The sequence below is a fragment of the Bos indicus genome, chromosome 17, assembly GCF_029378745.1.
Source record: "Bos indicus isolate NIAB-ARS_2022 breed Sahiwal x Tharparkar chromosome 17, NIAB-ARS_B.indTharparkar_mat_pri_1.0, whole genome shotgun sequence".
Classification (NCBI taxonomy): domain Eukaryota; kingdom Metazoa; phylum Chordata; class Mammalia; order Artiodactyla; family Bovidae; genus Bos; species Bos indicus.
In genome coordinates this window covers 58,091,779-58,109,281 of record NC_091776.1, presented here as the reverse complement: position 1 = coordinate 58,109,281, position 17,503 = coordinate 58,091,779, and the positions used below count along the sequence as shown (strand labels likewise).

General features: G+C 45.4%; 1 protein-coding gene across 2 annotated transcripts in view; it reads left to right on the top strand.

Moving 5' to 3' along the window:
• The window catches only part of FBXW8 (F-box and WD repeat domain containing 8), a 113,548-nt gene that overhangs the window by 73,196 nt on the left and 22,849 nt on the right, over nucleotides 1–17,503 (top strand). For both annotated transcript variants that reach the window (XM_070769598.1, XM_019977658.2), the window contains one exon: nucleotides 2,602–2,808. In XM_070769598.1, coding sequence (XP_070625699.1) covers nucleotides 2,602–2,808 — 207 coding nt within the window. The remainder of the gene's footprint in view (nucleotides 1–2,601; nucleotides 2,809–17,503) is intronic.

Genomic DNA, 17,503 nt, shown 5'->3' with positions numbered 1-17,503 from the left:
GAATCTGAGACCAGGATCTGGCCTGATACATGAGTGAAAATGAGTGCAGTGGTGCATCCCAGACCATGTGGAAAAGAAGGTTTCCCTCCTACACTTTTTCCATCTGAAGGTTTTCTCACTTGGCATCAGGAGTAATTCTTGAATGAGCATAGATTTAGTCATTGTTGATCAGGTAGGCGTGTTCCTCAACACCATGTGTGAAACTGAGCTCACCTTAGTAGTTCATCACATGGAGCCTGATTTTGAGTTCACCTGTGCCCGAGCCTCTACATTTGTATGGTGGGAGACGATGTGATGGTAAGAAGGAAGAGCTGAAACCTGTTTATGTTGAATTTGGGTTTAGTTTCAAGCGAACTTGGTTTTGGCACCTGTAGGAGAGTGAACAGAAAAGCCAACACTGAATAATAATTGATGGCCTGAGCTGGCACAAACCCTGTTCCTTTCCCTTTTCCTCCCAGTGGGAGTCTTGTTAGACGTGAACAACTAAAAGCCACGGTGTCACCACTTGACCTCCGTAAGCTGCTTGTCCCGTTAACCACAAGCCTGTCTGGTTTGGGGGCAGCATTCCCCAAAATGCCTGGTGCTGGATTCTCCTCTTGGGGTTTTATTAGAGAAATGCAAAAGTACCATATTTTTGTTTCTTCTCAAAACCACATAGTGCTTGTTATTCGGCCTCTGCCTAAAGAACTCTGTAGATTAACAATGATTATATGAACTCAGACAATTACTTAAGATGTGAGTCCCTCCAGAAAGTGCAAATCCAGCCTTGGCACTCAGGTGGCATGCTGGCACCAACCAGAAGCTTTGTGAAGTTGTGTCCAGTTCCCAGCAAAATGGCACAGTCACAGTCAGTCTAAGCTCTTGATCTGTCAGAAATCCAACATGAAGGTGAAATTTAACAGCTAGACTGAGGATGTTGATTTTAGGAAAGCAAGAAGTGACGTTTATGGGGGACAGAGGACTCAAACAGCCACTGCTGGAGGCATGTGTCATAACACTGTTTATTGTTTCTCATCCTGGATGAGGGCCATCCCTAGAAAAGGCACCTCTGGGCCGGTGGCTGGGCCATCTTTGTCTTCCTCAGATAGGCTCCCTGAGTCACAGTGGCAGTGTTCCTGGGTCTGTAGTGCCAGCCTGGAACAGCTGTCCTTTGTGATGGGCACTGGGCTGGGGATGTGGGCCACCACTCACACCGTCGGTCCTAAGGATTAGCAGAGTCACCCAGATGTTTACTCTCAAGTGCTTCTGGACAGGTCTCAGGATTCAGGCCTTTGAACTCGCTTGGCTTCTTGTCAGGGACTGTGGATTTTCATAATTACAGAGGTGGCTCACCTTCTGCTTTTGTCCTCTCAGAATTTATTCAGGGAGGTGAAAACCCGATGTAAATGGCCCTGGGGCAAGCATGCCCCTTATGAATCTAGAAAAGCAAATTATTCTTAAAGGGAGCCCCTTCGGTGCATGCCGATCAGAGAAAGCGGCGGCGGTCGTGCAGCCGGCAGGACTGTGTGCCGTCCGCACGCTCCCTGTGGCCTTCCTGCCCGGGATGAGGTTGAAACTGGGAGAAAGCAGGTAACTCAGACACTGTCAGCAACACATTTATGGTATTTGCCAAAACGTGAAAAATACTATTTTGGCTAATTTGGAACTGAGTGAATTTTGTCATTTATTCAGTTTCTTATGAAGAAATAAAAACTAACTCTGGTTTTTGAATAGTTATTGTAGCCTCATGGTTCAGAATTTAAAAGACACAATACAGTTTACAGTGAGAATCTCCCTTCTGCTCTGTCCCACAGCTCATTTCTCTCCCTGAAGGCGGCCACTGTTAGATTTACGCACGTGCAAGCCAAGTGTGCACAGGCTTCCTCTGCCACTTTTACACACCTTGGCACACTGTAAAGTCCTCTTAACCCTGCTTCCTTGCTTTCCCCCCCAAGTTTGTCTCAGAAGTGATCCGTTTGTAAGAGTTTATAAAGAATGTCTTTGTGCTTTTTTCTATGACCGCATGGTACTCTAGTACATCAGTATACTGTAAGTTGTTTAATTAGTCCCTTAGTAAGGCATGTTCTGGGTTTTCTGGTTCTTGGCTGTGACCAAATAGGGCTGCAGCAAATAACCTTGAACACAGTTGTTTCACATAAATGTGAGTTTATGTTTAAATAAATTCCTGGATCGTCAAATGTGCTGCATCGGAGCACACGCACATTGGCTTGCGTTAAATGTTCCAGGATTTCCCTCCATAGAGGTTGGGCCAGACTACATCCCACCAATCATAAGTGGGATCCACAGATATGGTTGTCTGCCACTCCACTTCCAGCCCAATGTCTTTATAGACTAGTTGATCTTTACTGACACAAGTGAAAATGATATCTTGGTGAATTTTCACCTTGCATTTCTCTCATTAGGAGTATGCTGTGTTTCTTTTATCATTTCATTTGTGTAGGAACTGTGTTTCACTTCCTGTGAACCGGCCCTTGACCTGTCTTTTTCTGTTGGGTTGCTGATCTTCTCATTGACATGCAGGAGGAATTGTGTATTTTTGACCAAGTCAGGACGAATTGTAGGTGAAACCTAAAGGACTAAACAACCCTTATCCTTTAATAGGTTGACTACCTTGAAATAGTTCCAGACACTGAAAGGTACCCTGTGGCAGTGGCCACCGCTGGAGATCTGGTATACCTGCTAAAAGCTGAAGACTCTGCCAGAACCCTCCATTACGTCTACGGGCAGCCGGTCACGTGTCTGGACGTCTCTGCCAACCAGGCTGCTTTTGGTGTGAAGAGTCTGGGATGGGTGTACGAAGGAAACAAGGTACAAAAATAGCAAGATGTACGACTTAACAAAAAAACATGAATTTTATTTTTTAAGAGGCAATTTGAAAATTAAATCTGTCTGATATATTTTTAAAAGATGTGTTCAGGCAGTATATATATATATATATATATATATATATATATATATATATCAGCCTGGTTAAAAAAGATTTCAAGTAGCTCGAAATGATATAAAGTGGTAAGTAATTGCCTTTCTCTTCCCTTCCCCCAGTCCTACTCCATAGAAGAAACTATCAACAATTTTTAGATGTCCATATAGAAAATTTTAATGCACAGATGGGTACATTTATACACTAAAAGAGCGTATCTTTGAAATGAGGTCATAGTGTGATACTGTTCCGTGCCCAAGGTTTTATTCAGTAGTGTACCCTGGAGAGCATTCCGTGTCAGCTCCCTCTCCCTAGGATTCCAGCACTGCCTACAACAGTCTGCTTCACCAGTGTCCTCATCGGTGGGCACTGAGGTTGCTTTCTCTCTCTGTGGACTGTTACAGACAATGCTCCGGTGCACACTGCAACTTGTAAATCTCCGGGATAAATTCCTAGCATTTATGCCGCTTGGTCAGAAGGTTGCTGGACGTTGCCAAAGTGCCTTCTGATGAGGTTGCCTCAGAATTTACATCCTTTTCTGCAGTGTGTAAAGTGCCTCTTGATGCTCTTTGAGCCAGAAACAAGGAGACAGGTTTTTAATTGAAATTCTTTGCATGATGACTCGATTTTAGCACTACTTAGTATTTTATTATCCTGACTGTAGGCCAAGTACTTAGTCTTAAAACTGACTTACAGAACTCTCTCTTCCAGTGGGATCAGTGGGGAGAGTTATGGATAAAGGTTTGTGTTGTTTTGATTTTCCTCCAATTTGCTGGCTCTTGACCCTGCTGGCAGTGGTATAATCCCTGGGAAGGAACTTCCCCGAGCCAGCAGCTCCTCTGACATTGTCCTTTTCCTGTGGAAAGAGCCCTTTCCATGTAGCAGTGTTCTGAACCGGGAGAGAGCTAGACTGGATGCGGGCCGTCTGTGTTCCGGTTCCAGCCCTGCCACCTGCTCCACTGTGACCTAAACGGGTGGCTTAACTTGCATTGTGCCTCAGTTTCCTCATTTGTAGAAAGGAGTCCATCACAGTACTGACCTCATAGAATTCTAGGATTAAAGAAACACGTGTGTAAAGCTTTACCCGTAGTGCCTGGCGTCAGAGAATTAACAGTCTCCGAGTGCTTCCTGTTCTTTGTCGCACTCGTAGTCTGAGCCGAGCCTCTGGTTGTGGTTTGTACATTTTGTCTCTCCTGTGTAGTCTCCTGGAAGGTCACATCTCACTTCTCTAGGCGTTCACTGGTTTTGTGACTTGGATTCCTATTATATGTTCTTCAACCAGGAAGACAGATAAAGTGGTTGAAAATACATGAGACTCATTGTAATCTCACTGTAAGAAGGGATTCCTTTGTGCTCAAGCTGGCCTGCTTTGCTGGAGCCTGTTCAGTGTATCTTAGCTGGAAAGTCTGTGATGATATAATTCCTGTGTTTTGTCTTCCTGTAAAGTGGGTGAAGAGGGACAGCAGTTGGTTTCCTAAGGCAGTTCCCTTTGTCAGCCTTTGAAAATACTCTTTTCCCATCCCTGGCAAGCTCATTTGTTGAAAGAAGAGAGACTATTTGCTTCTTAATTTTTCATCCATCATGCTTTCAGGTTTCGATTATCTCACTTATTTCTCAAGTTCTCAGTGTAGTGAGGTGATACCTGAATTAATACTAGCCTGGTTTAAATCTTTCATAGTTTTAATAAATATTTCAGCTGACAGGTCCTATTTCTCTTTGACTTATCTGAGTGGATCTCTTTCTATAGAGATACGGTCGTATTCAGATGTATTTGAGAAACAGATGTATTTGAGAAACCAGTTAAAGGGATGTGTGTGTGCTCAGTTGCTCAGTCTTGTCCAACTCTTTGTGACCCCATGGACCATAGCCTGCCAGACTTCTCTGCCCATGGAATTTTCCAGGCAAGGATATTGGAGTGGGTTGCCATATCCTCCTTTGGGGGATCTTCCCAACCCAGGGATTGAACCTTTGTCTCCTGCATTGGCAGGCAGATTCTTTACCACTGTGCCATCTGGGAACCCAAGCCCCTAGTTAAAGAAATAGCTCAGCACAAAATTAGACTTGGAGCATCCTTTAGATATTGGTCTAAGTAGGCACTTTTTTGGATGGCTCTCAAATTTTCCAACCCAATTAAAAAGCATTATGAGAATTAGCTGATTTGTATGTTAATTTGATAAAAATTCATTTTTAAAAGTTCCTGTTCCCTCTAATAACTTGTTGTTCACTTACCAAGATGTCGTCTGGTTCTTTGTGACCCCATGGACTGCAGCACACCAGGCTTCCCTGTCCCTCACTCTTTCCTGGAGCTTACTCAAACTCCCGTCCATTGAGTCAGTGATGCCATCCAACCATCTCATCCTTGGCCATCCCCTTCTCCTCTTGCCCTCAGTTTTTCCCAGCATCAGGGTCTTTTCCAATGAGTCGGCTTTTCTCATCAGGTGCCCAAAGTATTGGAGCTTCAGCTTCAGCATCAGCCCTTCCAATGAATATTCAGGGTTGATTTCTTTTAGGATTGACTGCTTTGACCTCCTTGCAGTCCAAGGAACTCTCAAGAGTCTTCTGCAGCACCACAGTTCGAAAGCATCAATTCTTCGGTGCTCAGCCTTATCTATGATCCAACTCTCACATTCATTCGTGAGTCCTGGAAAAACCATAGCTTTGACTAGATGGACCTTTGTCGGCAAAGTGATGTCTCTCCTTTTTAGTATGCTGTCTAGGTTGGTCATAGCTTTTCTTCTGAGGAGCAAGCGTCTTTTAATTTCATGGCTGCAGTCACCATCCGCAGTGATTTTGGAGCCAAGAAAATAACGTCTGTCACTTGTTAGTGGGTGTTTTTCATTGGTGTTTTAAGAGTGGAGGTAAATTTGCTACAACAACGTGTTTAAGCACCTCTCTGAAATCTGGCAGTGGCATTTAGTTATCCAGAGGTTTTGTGAGTACACCAGCAAACTTTCATACCCTTGGGTGGGTGGGTGGGTTGTTAGCAGCGCTGGTGAGGACTCTGCATTAAGATGTTTCTCCAACATGAACGCCACCCACTCGAACGTGAGGAAAGCCAAGCCTTTGCTGTGAAACTTTGCTTATTTTTGCAGAGGCGGAACTTTCCATCTGATTATGGTTAATGGGTCTTCTGCTTCCTCAGAAAAATCAGCATTGCCGTGTGAACTAAGCCATGTCACAGTGGCTCTGAGGTTTCAGGAGCATCCTGCCATTGCACGATGCACTGTTGTAATTCTCAAAGTCTTCTGTGTGGCCTCCTAGTCACCTTGCTTGTGAGTTCCACACTTTGGTCCTGTTGGTCTCTGGCCTGGCAGCACATGAACAGCACTTTTTATCAGGTTAGTGTGAGACTGTTAGCAGTAGAGCGAGCCTGCAGCTGCGTCCACGTGGGGATTTTTGTCTGCCTCTGGCCATATGTCTAGGATTCAGATGAAGGCGTTATGGGAACACAGAGTTCAGTGTATCTTCATTTGTACCAGATACAAAACTGGGGGTCAGCTAGAGCCCACTATTGATTGACTGTGATAAATGCAGATGTGAAGTCCAAATGTTGATGTCGATTTTTTGGCGGGAACTGAAGTTTCCCTGACCTGTAGGAGTATTCCAGTAGTGTTATTTTTGTTTACTTGGAGAATATCCTTGTACCATCTGATGATCACATTAGCATTCTTTAGGTACCACAGCTGTCTGAGCATAGTAATAATGGTTCAGACTCATCCATTCACATGCCTACTAGCCAACCTGTCACGTATTCATCACAGAGAGTTACAGGACACCAGTCATGTTTCAGCATTGGAAAATTAAAACAGCCTTGTGCACAGGTCTCAGTAGTCTGGTACTTAGGTTACTAAGCTAGCAAGCATAGTTTTATACAGAAATGAAGCCAAGTGACTTAGGAGAAACTGATGTATTTAATCTAAGGAAACACATGTGATTACAGCTGGCTCAGCCATGTCCAGCTCTGGTAGGAAAGACCAGAGAAAACGTTAGTGGTCAGCTACATCTTGGTTTGCCTGTGGCATAGGGATCCTCAGATTTCTGGATTTCAGAGGCCAAAATTAGAGGCTATGCCTGGGTTTACCACCTTTTTCTTTGGCCAGGTAAAGTCATGGAAAAATGGCTATTATCTGTTTTCATTCTTTCTTAAAAGAGCAGATCTTTAAACACCCTTGAAAAAAAGAGTGTTTTTTAACTCGGTAATGCATTTACCTGATTGAGAAATCAAAAGATGCAGAAGGGAGGGTGTACAGTGGGATGACTCCTTCCGCTCCTTTCGGCCTGCCGCCCAGGTTCTCTTCCTGGAGCTGAGACAGTGCTGTCGGTGTCTTGTACGTCCCTGCAGAGCCATTTTATGCGTGTGTAAGCAGATTATTCATACGTGTCCTCCGTCCCTCTTTCTAAAAATATAAATGGTAAAACACACTATTTTTGTCCTGCATCTTGCATTTTCTTGCACCAAAATGTCTTGGAGATCATTTCATCGTTTCTTGTAACATAATAAAGAACTTCCTGGTAGTTCGTGTGTGTGTGTGTGTGTGTGTGTGTGTGAGTGATTTAATGATACTGCACTCTATAGTTGTCCCTTAGGGGCTGCCTTGCCCCTGTTGATGGGTGTTAGCTGCTCCCAGTCCTCTGCTGTTATAAACAACACGTGATCCGTGTGAACGTGTTTATAGGATTAGTTCCTCAAAGTAAAGACTTGCTGGGTCAGAAGGGTCTGAGCCTTCAGCATTTGGTAACTGTTGCCCTCTGTAGAAGGTGTTCCTTGGAAAGTGGTGGTCCCATTCTCCTCGCTGTTCCTTAGCATCTTTCCTTTCAACAGACTTTGCAAAAAGGTCACAAACAAAATGAAGCCAGAGGGAATAAACAGGGCTCTGTCTGGTCCAGACCCTCATTTAAATTATTTTGTGGCATTCTGCTTTGATGATGAGTGACCTCATCTAGAATCACAGGCTTCACGCGGGATCAGTGCAGTGGGCTCGACAGCCCTGTCAGACCACCATTAGGGCGGAAAGAACTGTGACACACACTGCTGTGTGCCCTTGCTCTGCTTGTTGGCTGTCACATGAGAGGAGCCCATGGTTACTTAAGACCGTAGACTCACCTGCCTCTGTGCTGTCAAATGAGGAGGGCTGGACATGGGACTTTTCGGTTTCTGTCCAGCACCCGCGTTCCTTGAGTCTTCAGGCGGTTAGGTGGTTTAAACTTTTCCCTTCACCTGTGGAGTCGTGTTGAGCTGATCCGTCCTAGGGGGCTGCTGGGGAGCTGAGGGCTTCTGAAATGGGTCGAGGAATCCCTTGCTGTCCGGATACTTCTCTAGCACAGTGGTTCTCAGACTTTTTGGCACCAGGGACTGGTTTTGTGGAAGACACTTTTTCTATGGACTGGGGTGGGAGGGTTGGTTTCGGGATGATTCACATGCATTACATTTACTGTGCACTTTATTTCTATTATTGTTACATCAGCTCCAGCTCAAGTCATCAGTCATCAGATCCGGTAGGCTGGGGCCCCCTACTCTAATGAGAGGGCTTCCCAGGTGACTCAGTGGTAAGAATCCACCTGCCAATGCAGGAGATGCGGGTTCCATCCCTAGGTCGGGAAGATCCCCTGGAGGAGGGCATGGCAACCCACTCCAGTATTCTTGCCTGGAGAATTCCATGGACAGAGGAGCCTGGCAGGCTACAGTCTATGGTGTTGCAAAGAGTCGGACACGACTGAGCACACAGTCTCTAATGGGATCTCCTAAAGGCCATGCTTATTGCTGGCGAGAATGATTGGGCAGGAACTTGTTTGGTACTTTTTCATCAGTTCCTGTGTCTTGCTGGACAAGGGAGATGTGTGGTGAGCTGCTTGAAGGTCCTTTTACTTTTAGATGAAAACAGACTAAGTTTTGACATTGCATTCTTTGGTTGTCACTTCAGTGGCATAAATGATCTTAAAGGTATCCATTGGTAGGTGGCATATGATTGTAAAAGAAAACAAATGTAATAGCATTTCCTCTGGCCTCATCTCTTCTTCATGTTGCAGCCCTCTGTGCCCAAACAGCCTCTTAAAATTTGTTTTTATGTCTCATATTTCCTGAACCTGTCAAAAACACTTTCATCCATGAAAATGTTTTTATGACGCCATATCATCTTTATTAATTCTTTTGCTACCTGAATTAAATTTTACTTGCTGAGGTGGAGGGTTAGGAGATAGAATTGCCTCATTTAAGAGCATTATGCTGACTCTGAGTCTCACGCCTCATCAAAGAAGAGACCCACTTACAGCTCTTCGCGTTATTCTTTGTATTTGGACATATTTCCTAATTTAGTCCTAATGCGCTTGGCATTCAGCAGCAGGTTGTAGTAAGCAGCATGTGACATGCATCCTAATCAGGGGACATGAGTGAAGTAATCCAGGAGGCTGGGTGTGTTTGACAAGGACCCTGGCTTGGCGCTGCCTCCTTAGCTTACATCACACTGGAAAACAATTGCTAACGTCTCTTAAGATAATCATTCCCCATACACAGACGTGAAAAGACTCTGGACTGGTTATTGCCCACATCACAGGTTGAAATACCTGTCTGGGAGAGCCTTTGGTATCCGTTGCAGTGCTCATGGATCCTGGCTCCATTCTCCATACCTACACTAGCATGTGAAATCTGTCATCCTTTTTGTTCAAGGTTCCATTCCAGAAGAGAACTGAAAACAGTATTTTACCAGCAGGATGACTAATTTGAAATTTAAAGTTCACAAAGTAAATAAATGTCTCATTTCCCCTTTACTTTCTCCTTAAACCTTTAATATTTTTCATATTTATTTACTTTCTGCTTGGAGAAGTTTAAGAAAACAGCACTCAGAGACCCATTTTCTGGATTTTTAGTGATGTTGCCAAAAGTCCCACTTCTGTTGCTCAAGATGCTGTCATTAACCACTGCTCACTGAACACATACTACATGCTGGATTTCTGATTGTGCTGGAAACAGTGATGTCTCAAAACATGACATCTGCCTCGGGGCTCACCATCTTGTGGGCTTTAACAGCAGCGTGGCAGATGCAGAGATGGTCTTCTCCATGTTGAGATGGACATGAGGTCATAGGGAGACCTTCACAGTGTATTTGCTGGATTCCAGAGTAATTATAGAAAATTGCATAGATGAAGACATAGATGAGGATTGAACATTCATATGCATTTTGTACATGTTTTAATATCAAAATATATCAGTAATCGGCATAATTGTTAGTATATTGTTAAAAATGAATAGTTTTCACATTTTTGTGAAAACCTTGAAATGCCTCTGTAGAGCCCCAGGGCTTCTCAAGACCCGTCTCTGAGTTAGAGACCTTTGGGGACCCGACCACCTCTCGGATTCTCTACACCCGTAGTGGGTAATTCTGCAAAACCTGTTTTTGGAAAGCTGCCACTTGTAGAAGCTGAGAATGCTTTAGGATCTCTAGCGGTCCGGAACCACTCCAGGGAGAGTGTGAGGAAGTTACTAAAAGTGAATATAGGGAAAAGTATTTTCAGCTAAGTCAGGCAGTGGTATAACCACTGGGGACGGAGCAAGGGTTTTAGAGTCATATAAGCCTTAGGCAAGTTGCTTAAGTGCCTCAGGCTTCCCATTTGGAAACGGGAGAATACCTGGGGAGAGCAGTAGTGTGCTTATGGCTGGTGCTCAGTACCTGTTCAGACTCCTCCTCCGCCTCCCCACCCCCACCAGCTTTGGGTCAGAGTTCATCAGGAAAGCCCGGGCGAGGGGACCAGTGCAGAGGCATCAGGCCTGGAGGAGGGTTTCCGGGCGCTGGGGTGGTCCAGGTGGGCTGGAATACCGGTGGGGTGGGCGGGTGTGGGAGCGATACTGAAGCCACGTCTGCAGTCCCAGCAGTCCGTGTGCATCACAGGGTTCATTTTCCCAAGAGCTGTTCTGAGAGAAGGCGTGTAGAGTAGGGAGGGCCAGGGGAGCTTGGCCTCTGGCAGGACGAACGCGGGAAGTTAGTGCGTGTGCTGAGTCACCTTGTGAACCATCACTTTGAGACGTGGAGCCTTGTCCAAGAGGACTGGCACTGTGTCTTAAGTGTCTTCTGTCTTCACTCACGCTGGCATCGTTTTGTTTATCTGTGACATTCTTACCATTTTCTGTTTCTAAAAAAACATTGATCTGTATTCTCGAATCACTGAGTACGTTTACAAGATCATTACGGTGACATATGTGATGATCATTTCCTTTTTTCTCATTTGTCTTTTGAATTAAGAGTTGAACTGTGATGATCATTTCCTTTTTTCTCCTTTGTCTTTTGAAATAAAACTTAGAGTTTTATTTAGGGCCTAATTTTTCTAATGGCTTTCTTGATTATTTACATGGAGTCCTGGTTTATCATCCCACAGCCATGGGAGAGAGTGAACTTGGAGTTATCTTGCATTTATGTCAACTTCTCAGTACATGTGGCTTTCGTTTCTTCCTGACCGATGAGGAGCAACAAGGTTTGTTAGGGTTAGAAATCAGCTTGTTTTTCCAATTAATGAAGATCAAGGGGGCCTGTCAGAAATGTTTGCCTTTGCCCACAACAGGAACAGTGACATTGTACAATAGGCCGCAGACTTTCCATGTACATACGTCCAGACAGTTGAGACAAATGGTGTTGGTTTGGTCAAGGGCAGGAGAAGAGGGCACACAGAAAACGGCCTGAATTTCAGAATATTTAAGAGGTTTTACTGTTTTCAGGTTCACATGGCAGCTTAAACTAGACTCAGAAAAATATTACAAAGTGGAGGGCTTTTGCTTTTTATTCAGTACATAGATGAATATGATTTATTAATATGCCCAGCACTTCAGTCTACAAGGCACTGTGTTAGAGAGTGGGTTTATAATTAACCTATCAATTATTGAGTTGCAGATGCATTCTTCTAATGGACACAAAGTTGCTCTCCCAGTGTGTTACTAATTTACAGGGTAAATCTGGTTCTGTAGATGGACAAAGGAAACCCCAGCTGAGTCTACATGTAAGTGGTCACATTCCAGATGAAGGGCCTTGGTAGGTTCTCAGTGAGCCCGGCATCTCTGCCACGTGCAGGAAGCAGCTCTGCCGGTACCTGGTTCCAGCCTCGGCTCACCTCCCCGCTGCAGATGCGGAACTGATGGCTTGGATGGGGACCGGATTCGATGCACGGGTTTCTTTGGCTCCTAGCCTCTAGCCTCGGACCCTCTGGCCCAGGCTCCACCTCTTTCCCTGGCGGCTTCTCTGCACTGTTTCCTTAGGGTGTGAACTCTTATCTCCTGTTCACAAGTTGTAAAATATATGTTGAAAGTGACGTGAGAATACTTCTTCCCTAGCCCCCCTGCCTCACCCACCTCTGCCCTTTCCTGGCTTTTGGGCTCTTGTACCACCTGTCAGTGCCCCTCCTCGTGGTCCATTTGGTTTTGTCAGAGCAGTGGCTGCATGCTGAGGAGTGTAGACGAGGCCCTGGTGCCCACCTTCTGCCTGGCCTTGGTTCCTGTTCTCCACACCTCCAAAGGGAGCCCCTTGCTCCAGCCAGGCATGTGCAGTACAGAGGATGCTGTTTCTTCCCCTCCTGTCTGCTCATGTCCTCTCAGGGAGTCCACCCAGTGTCCCCTTTGAGAAGCAGCCTTACTCGCGGTGCTGGCTCTCAGTGAGCGCCTCCCCTTCCCGACCCTTAGGTGCACAGGCCCCGCGTCGCACACTGCCGTGTTGTCACTGCCCAGCCCAGTGCTGTCTTAACCAGACGGCCGCCAGCTGGGAGGCGGGGAGTGAGGATTCAGAGCTGAGCACCACTGCTTTAAGGTCGGAAAGTCTTTTTGGCTTGAGAAGCAGGGTTAGTGCAGGGCAGGGGTTCTCAAACACCAGCAAATCGCAGAAAATTACAGATCTTGGGCCTCCACCCCTCAGGCTTCTGACTCAATGAGTCCGGGGGTGGGGGGAGTCCCTGAGGCTCTGCCCTGTGCTGCTGATGCTGCTAGTCCGGGGGTCGCATTTTGAGCACCCTGAGGTGGAGGTTTAGGATGATGGGCTTAGAGGTCTTCCCACCTGGCCGTGAATTCTAGTTTCAGAACTTCACTGTGTAAGTGACTTGACCTCTCTACACCTCCGCTTCCTATTATAAAGTGAGTAAAATCGTGGTACCCCCCTTATGGAATTGTGGGGATCAGGTGGGGTGAGTGACTGCACTGTCCCTTATTGGGACATAGAGGACACTGTAACTATCAGCCATTATTCATGACTATTTTTGCAGGAAAAGGAAAAAGCTTGTCATATGGTGCCATATGGTCAGGCAAACACTGACCTGGAAATGAGACAAGTTGGGCTCTGCCTCGTGCATCCTGGGCTGCTGTTACCTGTGTCATTTGGGGCAAGTTACTAATATTTAAGCTACTTTAAGGCTCAATTTCTTTATGCACAAAATGTGTACGGTGATGTTAGTCTTCCTTTACTGGTTGTGAGAACCAAATGGAGTGATATTCTGACAGGATTTGTGTGAAAAGACTATCATGATGATTGTTAACAGCTAATATTTGTCTTTATGTACAAGACCCTGCTGAGCACGTTTGTGCTGACACCAACATGGACCATACGGTGTCGTTGAAAGGCTGTTAGATCTTAAGGGTGTAAAGGGAGCTGGGGCGGACTATGCGCCCTCCATCAAAGGCCCCAGAAGTTGACTGTGGTTTTTCATGCTCCTCTGTCAGCTGACTGTATCCACCTTCTGCCAGTCTACCTGCTTGTAAGCCTTTGTTCAGCCTCAACTTGGGGCCAAACGAGGAGTTGCCAGGCCAGTCGACAGTTGATGCCCAAGCCACAGACTGTGCCGACCTTCATATACAGTGTGAATCTACAGGTTCACAGTGTTGTTACACCACTGTCGTCTCACTTGCACTCTTCCCAGTTAAAAAGTAATGTCCCAGTTGTCTTGAATTTTGAAGCCTTCATTTTGTAGTCTGCAGCCTAGGTTTTCCTCCCTCTACAAGCACAGATTTAATGATAACCTTCTTTCTCACAGGGCTGTGATTAGTTACATGTGAAGTGCTCTGAAACTGGGCGTGCACACTCTTCATTATGATGATGCCTGTTGGGTGCGTGAAAGGACATGAGGATTTTCAGCTTTGAGTTACATGCTTGCATAACAGTTACAGTCTCCTCACTGCACTGAATGCTCTGACAGTGAACATCTCCTGTTCATTCCAGGTTCCCCAGTGACCCGTTGTTTTGCTAGTCATAGCTCTTCACCTTCTTCTAGCACAAGGACGTAGATGTCTACACAGATCCCTGAAGCAGGGCAGAGAGCCGTTCTCGGCTCCGTCCCAGAGTACACCTGCCTTCCTCTATTATTTCCAGCATCTGTGGATGTAGGGGGATGGGGAGAGACTGGACCACAGGCTGGCCTGCGTTGTCACCCGAGCATGCTCTTGCTCTCTGGGTTCTTTTCAGGCTTAGGTCACAATAGGTGTCGGCTTGGCCTCGCTCTGGCCCTTTGTAGACATCTGCCCACATCACAAAGCCCCACGTTTGGCACGGTCTGTGGCGATTGGCAGTGCCTTCCCGGGCAGAGTCCAGTCCTGGAACAGCGGGGGTTGCAGGTGCATTGGCGCGTGGTGGTGGGGCGCGCACGCGGGCCTTGCCTACCCAGCGCCTGGCGCCGCTCAGCAGCACCGTCCCATCCCTGAGATATCTTGGCCTCGTGGGCTTGTCACTCCAATTAAAACTTAAACATGAAAGCAGCCTGGGCTACTGCTCCCTTTGTGCGCCGTTTGAGGGTGGACTGTGCCAGAAGCATGTCATGGAGATTGTCGCGGGGCTGCTGCGGCCGAGGGATCTGTGCTCGTGTCAGGGGTCCATTTCTTCAGCTCGGCAGCTTGTGCTCGCCGCTGCTGAAAGCGCCTGAGAGGCAAGCTTTTGTCTGCCAGCAGAGTCACCTTTGGGGTGATGGTGAAAGTCATTTTCCACATGTTCACAGATATGCCGCCTTACCAGGCCTCGCGCGCTGACTTATCTCTGGCAGGGACTTACAAAATAGTCTCTCTGGCTGATTGTCAAAAATTACATCATATCGGAGTAAACTGCTTTTAAATCAGACATCCATTATTCATGTATATTAACTGCTTTTTTATTTTTTTATTGGCTGTTTTGCGTATGATTTACTCTTTTCTCACCGGCTTGCCCCTCCCAGCCCAATTGTCTGTCTTTCTCATCGTTTTTTTTTTTTTTTAATCTTAGCTCATCTGTGGATTTATAGAGGCGATTCACTTAGCTTAGTATGTGAACATCGATAAGCAGGCCCTGCATTTTTTGTAGTAAAATTTTTGACCCCGTTTCTATGGGTCATATTATGTCAGGTCAGGAGATCAACCTGGGTTGTTCACATGAGTAAATTCTGCCCCAAAAGTGAGAGCTCTTTTTCTTTTGTATCTTTTTTTTTAAGTGAGCATCACTAGTCTTGTACTTTAAGATCTGTATTGAATGAAACTGTGCCTCCCACTTAGATGAAACTGTACCTCCCACTTAGATGAAACTGTACTCCCACTTACAAACCAGCTAAATATTTTGCTGTTGGTGGAAAGCAATTTGGTTTAATGTGTTCATTTGTATTTGTGGCGCATATGTTTAATGTAAGGCCAGTGTATCGTTTGCCTATAATCAACACATGCAGAAATGTGCAGCAGTTCCGCACTCTTTCATCAAAGGTACACCACGTCCATCCTGTGTGCCAGACACAACCGTACAGGTATCCAAGACACAGACCACATTTCTGGAGGCCCCCACGCACCTGGCATCTTTGTGCTCCTGGTACATTGCCCTGATGCATGGCACTTGACTGTTTGGAATAATAAGGACTAGATGGAGTTCGTTCTGTTTATTTAACCCCGAATCAGAATTGCGGTGGTGTACAGTCAACACTCATGGACTTCATGCACATTTACCTTATTCTTTGCTCACTGCGCCTCCTGGCATTTTAGACCTTTTCTTCTGAAATGATTTTACACCTTTCAAAAGTACATTTTTCATTGAAGATCTCGTGACCACAAGTGCTGTCTCTGTTTTTATCCCAAAGCATTTTTATTTCATACTTTTTCTTGAAAGGTGGTTTCACCAGTCCTTTGTCATTCCAGGATGGATAGGTGTTTTCTCTCAGACCTTTGAAGAGATGATTAATTTGTCTATGGCCATACCACCCTGAACACGCCTGATCTCGTCTGAAGAGGTGATTAGTTTTGACTTCCACTGATGTTAACTGAGAGGTTAATTTTCAGTCCCACTTAGGACTCTTTCTCTTCTTTTGGCTGCTTTTTCCTTGTCTTTAATTTTCTGTGGTTTCTCTCTACTGTTTCTAGGTGTGGATTTAGTTTTGTTCTCCCTGTTAGGGATTTTCTGGCACTTCTTTGCTTTCAGTTGCAGAAAGTTCTCAGCCATTGACTTGTTGAAATTTGCCCTCCCTCATTCTCTCTATTCTGTCTTGAACTCAGGTTAGATGTGTGTTAGACGAAACTACTTTACCTTCTCTGCCCTCCCCCACCCACTCATCTTTTCCATCTCCGTATCTATCTGTTGCACCCTGAATAATTTCTTCATCTGTCTTCTAGTTCACAAATTCTCTCTTGAACTCTTAATTACTTGTTTAACTCATCCATTGATTTTTTTTTTTAATTTCTAGAAAGTTGTTTTGCTTTTCAAAGCTACTTAATCAAACTTGCCGCTTTGACCCCTCACTCTCTTTTATTTCTGTAAACATTTCCAGCATGCATATTTTTCTTCATCTGATAAACATCTGATGTCCTTAGAAGCCTGATTCTTCAGGTTTATGTCTCTCACTTATAAAGAGTTGTTTCTGTCTTTGGAAAAAAAATTTTTTTCCTTTCCTGTTCTTTTTTTTTTAATTGAAGTACAGTTGATTTGACACTTGTCTTAATAGACATTTCAGGATGTGCTTTTGCCACGTACATGTGTGTGTGCCCAGTTGCGTCTGAGTCTTTACAACCCCATGGACTATAGTTCGCCAAGCTCCTCGGTTTCGTATTTTCTATGCAAGAATACTGGAGGGGGTTGCCATTTCCTTCTCTAGGAAAAATAATTTTTTTCAAGTTGTAGATCTCCTGCTGGACCTGGGTTGAGAGGGTCTTCCTCCTGTCAGTATTCTGCCAGCTACCAGGAACCATGTTACCGACATGAAAATACTTTAATTACTAGCCCTGGAGTCTTTTGGCCCTGCAGGTCATATGACTTCAAACCCCCAGCCTGTGTGAGGGTTGCAGGCCCAAGGGCAACCAGTTTCCATCCTGAGCTGAACCTGCAGGAGGCTCTGTTTACCAGTGGATAGAGTTTTGCTCCTGGCTCACTTTTTGCCAAGTGTACTTCACTCTCCAAGGGCCCCAGATTCAGGCAGACTCCACAGTGCTGGCTCCACCTGGCTCTGGCTGGAGACTGTGCCCGTTTCCCGTGTTTTCCAGGCTCCTGACCCCAGCAGACGTTCCCCAGAGCAGCCCTTGACCTAAGTGCTGCCTCCCCTTCTGCTTATTGTGCTCTCTCTGTCTCTGGCTCCTTGGAATTTCTCAGATTTTGTAGTTAAACAGGACATTTGAAGAATGTTTAATAG